Below are 4,861 nucleotides of genomic sequence, written 5' to 3'. Positions count from 1 at the left end.
CTATGTAGACCAGGCTGGCCTTGAACTCTCCTGCCTCTGCCTGAGAGTAAAGGCATGTGCCACCACTGCCTAGTGTTCTAATTTTTGTTTTAATGGTGCTAGGGATTGAACTCATGAAATAGTTACTTTATACTAAATGCTTTTAAGTTATGTGTTTCTTTGTGGAAGTACCTCTGTAGGAATGTGGATTCCCTTGGAGGCTGGAAGCTGGCCTTGAGTTCTCTGGAGCTGTAGTTACAGGTGCTTGTGAGCCTAGGACTTGGGTGTCAGGATAGGAACTGAACTCAGATCTTCTGCAAGAGCAACAAGTGTTCTTTATTTAATTGGCAATGGTAGCCAGGAGACAGAGGCAGGTACATCTCTCAGTTCTAGGCCAGCTGGTCAGTAGAGTGAGTTCTAAGACAGCCAGGGATACACAGAGAAACCCTATCTTAAAAATAAATACATAAAAAATTAGACAATGTACATGTACTTTGGAAACACACTCAAATGGATCCATGTTATAGTAGAGGTGGGGCTAGAGGAGCAGGTGGTAGGGTGCTCTCGCAGCTCCACAGAAACTGGGTATGCTGATCCACACTAGTAATTTCAGCACTCCGGAGGAGGAGGCAGAAGGGTCAGAAGTTCAAGGCCATTCTTGGTTCAAGGACAACCAGAGCAATAAAAGTGGAGCTTACTATGCTGTTAGGTCATAGCTTGTCACCACTCTAGAGGTGGGAGGATCCAGGACAATGGAGCTCTGATGAGTTCAAAGTGTACAATATCAAAAGGACAAACCACAGATGGCAAAAATACGCTTTTCCATCAAGGCATGTAAAGGATAATCGAATGACACAGCAAGCAATAGTGAGTGATCTGAAGTAAACTGTCTGCTATACCTGAGAGGAGTGTGAACCACACTGTGAAAACATGACTGTGTTTGAGGAAGCCGGCATCACAAGACTCTGTCTTGTTTTCTTGTGTACTCTCAAGCACTCAGAATTCTCCTCACATGAGTGCATTCCTGGACGAAGTTCTGTCAGCATGCCACACTGTCACCTGTAATGGGAACCTTGAGTGTCATATGCTAGCACTTAAGTGTTTTTGTGATATAAGAGTTCTAGAGCCAGGCGTGGTGGCGCACGCCTTTAATCCCAGCACTCGGGAGGCAGAGGCAGGCGAATTTCTGAGTTCGAGGCCAACCTGGTCTACAAAGTGAGTTCCAGGACAGCCAGGGCTACACAGAGAAGGCCTCAGGCAGATTTGGATGCCAGCCTGAGAGTCCAGCCTCCAGGTCAGCGAGATGAAATATTCCTCTCTACTTTGTTAAAATTAAGAATGTTACTATGTGTATACATGCTGGGGTGGTGGTGGTGGTAGGGGTGGCTTATGTGTCACAGCAAGAGGCCAGGGGATTTCTGAGTTTGAGGCTAGCCTGGTCTACAGAGTGAGTTCCAGGACAGCCAGGACTACACAGAGAAACCATGTCCCCCCCCCCAAAAAAAAAAAAAAAAAAAGGAAATGAATTTATGATCAGATGAATGAAGCCAGATGTTCTGATTGTTTTTATAGGAACCCTGCAAGATGGCAAACCTGAGGGAGTATTATGAGAGGGCGCTGAGAGAGTTTGGGTCTTCAGATTCTGGTGAGTAGCTGCAGTCTTTGGCTGTTACAGTTTCTGGTTTGTCCTGGGCCCTTCTTAGAACAGTTCTTCAGTGCTTCTCCTGCCTTCTTCCCGTGTGTGTGTGTGTGTGTGTGTGTGTGTGTGTTTCTTATTTTTTCCCCTTGTGTTTTTTGAGACAGGTTCTCATTCTGTGTAGCCCAGGCTAGCCTGGAACTCACTACATAGCCTCATACCCCTGGCAGTACTCCTGTCTCCACCTCTGCAGCAATAGTGTTTTCTTTTCTATCACTTAAGTTTGCAAGCCCTTGTATCCACTACATCTCTTAAAACCTCTGGATCAGAGAAAGATGTGCTTGGTTTGGGTCTCTTAAAAGAGAAGATGGTTATATGGTCAAAGGCACTTGTTTTCAAGCCTAAAGTCATGAATCTGATCTCTTGGACCCACATGGTAGAAAAAAAGGACTGACTTCCGCAAGTTGTCCTCTGCCCTCCACATGTATGCTGTGACATGTTGGTGTGTGTGTACACACAATATAAAATAAGTAACTTATGACTCATGACTATCATCTTATTGCTGCAGAGGTGGAAGTGTATTGCTGGGAGTTTTGAGGCCAGTGTAGGCTATGTAGTGAGTTCCAGGCTAGCCTGGACTACAGGGTGAAACCCTATCTCAAAATTTCAAAACCAAACCAAGTATTTATAAAGAAAATGTTAGTACAGGCCAGTAGTCACAGCTGGACATATGTAGTCACCGTAGTAGGAAAGGAGGACTAGTCAGTGCCTAGTCAGTTACAGCAGTGCTAGCTTGCTAAGGCACAGTGTGGGGCTGACTAGATGATAATAACATGGTGCACATACTGTGCCTTTTAAAAGGTAGGGAGGAAACCAGGCATTGGTGGCGCACCCTTTACTCTCAGCACTTGGGAGGCAGAGGCAGGTGGATTTCTGAGTTTAAGGCCAGCCTGGACTACAGAGTGAATTCCAGGATAACCAGGGCTATACAGAGAAACCCTGTGCTGGAAAAAAATTAGAGAGGATAGAAAGGAATTTGAAAGTTTTTACTGTAAAGACATGATAATGTGGGCTGGAGAGATGGCTTAGCAGTTAAGAGCACTGACTGTTCAGAGGTCCTGAGTTCAATCCCCAACAACCACATGGTGGCTCACAACCATCTGTAATGGCATTCAATACCCTCCTTTGGCGTGTCTGAAGACACCTACAAGTGTGCTCATATACATAAAATAAATAAATCTTTAAAAAAAAAAAAAAGACATGATAATGTAGGCAACAGATAGGTTGAACTTTAATACTACACAGTGCTTAAACGTATCAGAGTACCTTATTTTATTCATATATATTTACATTTCTCTTAATTTTATATGTGGAAGTTTCTTAGAACTTTTTTTTTTTAAAGATTTATTTATTTGTATTTATATGTAAGTACACTGTAGCTGTCTTCAGACATTCCAGAAGAGGGAGTCAGATCTCGTTAGGGATGGTTGTGAGCCACCATGTGGTTGCTGGGATTTGAACTCTGAACCTTCGGAAGAGCAATCGGGTGCTCTTACCCATTGTGCCATCTCACCAGCCCTTCTTAGAACTTTTTAACTGGCTTAGTATTAATGGTTGAATTTGCCTAATTAAAGCCTTCCCAATTTCCTAGTTATGTTTACAGTAGTTTTTTGGTTCCTTTTGAAGATCTTTGGATGGATTACATCAAGGAAGAATTGAACCATCCCTTCGGTAAACCTGAGAACTGCGGACAGATCTATTGGCGAGCCATGAAAATGTTACAGGGACAGTCAGCAGAGCTGTTTGTAGCTAAACACGCCATGCACCAGGCTGGCCACTAGTGAGCACCACCAGTTTGCCGAAGTTGTGTTGCAAGTCTTGGGGCAGGTTTGTGATGAGTTGGTGTGTGAATTGTCAAGAGCTGGCAGAAGAACGGATTAATTTTTCTAACATACTTTTACTTGGTGTTAATCTTTGGTTCCAGAAACAAGAACTGCTAATGCCTGTTAAATCTAAAATACACAGAAATCATATGGTTCAGTTTCAATTCTTGTTCCAGGCTAAGCATATATAGCTCTAATCTAGACTAGGTATGAGAGACCCAGTTCAAACCCACGAGCAAGTATAGTTTTGTGTGTTCTCTTCTTTTTGTGAAAGCCTGTGGAGATAGGAGGGACTAGGGTGTGGGTGGACTGCCTCAACCCTCCAGCTCCCGAATAATGATACAGAGACTTTATGAAAGCTTAGTCCTTATGGCTTAGCCATGTTTACCACATGGCTGATCACCTCTCAGACCTGTACGGCCAAGTTCCAAGTCTGGTGGGTAGAGCTCCCATCTCTCAATTCTTCCCAGAGTTCCCATCTCTTCTTGGATGTCCCGCCTTTCCTTTTCTGCCCTGCTATAGGCCATCAGCTGTTTATCAAACAAATCAGAAGTGATGGAGGAGAATGTTTACAATCTATGATGCAGGTGATGCTTCATAAACATAACAGTATCAAAGTGCAGATGATCTTAGCACTCTGCTGGGTCAGAAATCAACATCTGAAATACTACAAAGAGAGCCTTAACTTAGTGCCCAGGATCCTCCCAACGCTAGGGCAGTGCAGAGCAGAAAGCCATCTGTGATCTAAGTGATTTATTCTCCTGTATCTAAATTGGATCTGTACTTTTAAATCAATCATTCAAGAAATATGCACCTTCCTTCACCTGCAGGAAAGAAGGGAGACTTGGAAGATGAATAACAGAAGGTGCTGGGTATTTAGGGAAGTTTGTCTTTTAAGAGTTAAGGTGGGCCGGGTATGGTGACGCACGCCTTTAATGCCATCACTTGAGAGGCAGAGGCAGGCGGATTTCTGAGTTGGAGCACAGCCAGGGCTACACAGAGAAACCCTGTCTCAAAAAAATCAATAAACAAAGACAAAAATAAAAAAAATAAAAAATAAAGAAAAGAGAAAGAGAAAGAAAAAGAAAGTTAAGGTGGCACAGGAAATAATTTACCCCAAGGATGGACAGGCCAAGAACTGCATGGAGGATGCCCAGCTCTGTGGCAGTGGAGGGAGTGGGAAGTGCCTCAGTGGGGGATGGAGGGGTAGGGGGTGGCTAGGCACAAAGGAGGGCATTTGGGGAGCAAGGGAGGAAACTGAAATAAATCCTTTCACTCTTTTTGGATACTGGGTATTTGTTTGTTTTTGACAAACCTAAATTTGCATTTGAGGCAAGAGCTTCACCACTGAGACTGACCCCAG

The 4,861-nt window shown here is 43.8% G+C and overlaps 1 protein-coding gene across 1 annotated transcript in view; it reads left to right on the top strand.

The window, feature by feature from the left end:
* The window catches only part of Utp6 (UTP6 small subunit processome component), a 28,546-nt gene extending 24,063 nt beyond the window's left edge, over positions 1-4,483 (top strand). The window contains exons 17-18 of the mRNA XM_021212698.2: positions 1,552-1,624; positions 3,302-4,483. Coding sequence (XP_021068357.1) covers positions 1,552-1,624; positions 3,302-3,456 — 228 coding nt within the window. The 3' untranslated portion in view covers positions 3,457-4,483. The remainder of the gene's footprint in view (positions 1-1,551; positions 1,625-3,301) is intronic.
* The last annotated feature ends 378 nt before the right edge of the window (positions 4,484-4,861 follow it).

Source organism: Mus pahari, chromosome 14, assembly GCF_900095145.1.
Source record: "Mus pahari chromosome 14, PAHARI_EIJ_v1.1, whole genome shotgun sequence".
Lineage (NCBI taxonomy): Eukaryota > Metazoa > Chordata > Mammalia > Rodentia > Muridae > Mus > Mus pahari.
Note: the sequence above shows the minus strand (reverse complement) of the source record. Positions and strands in the feature narration are given on the sequence as shown.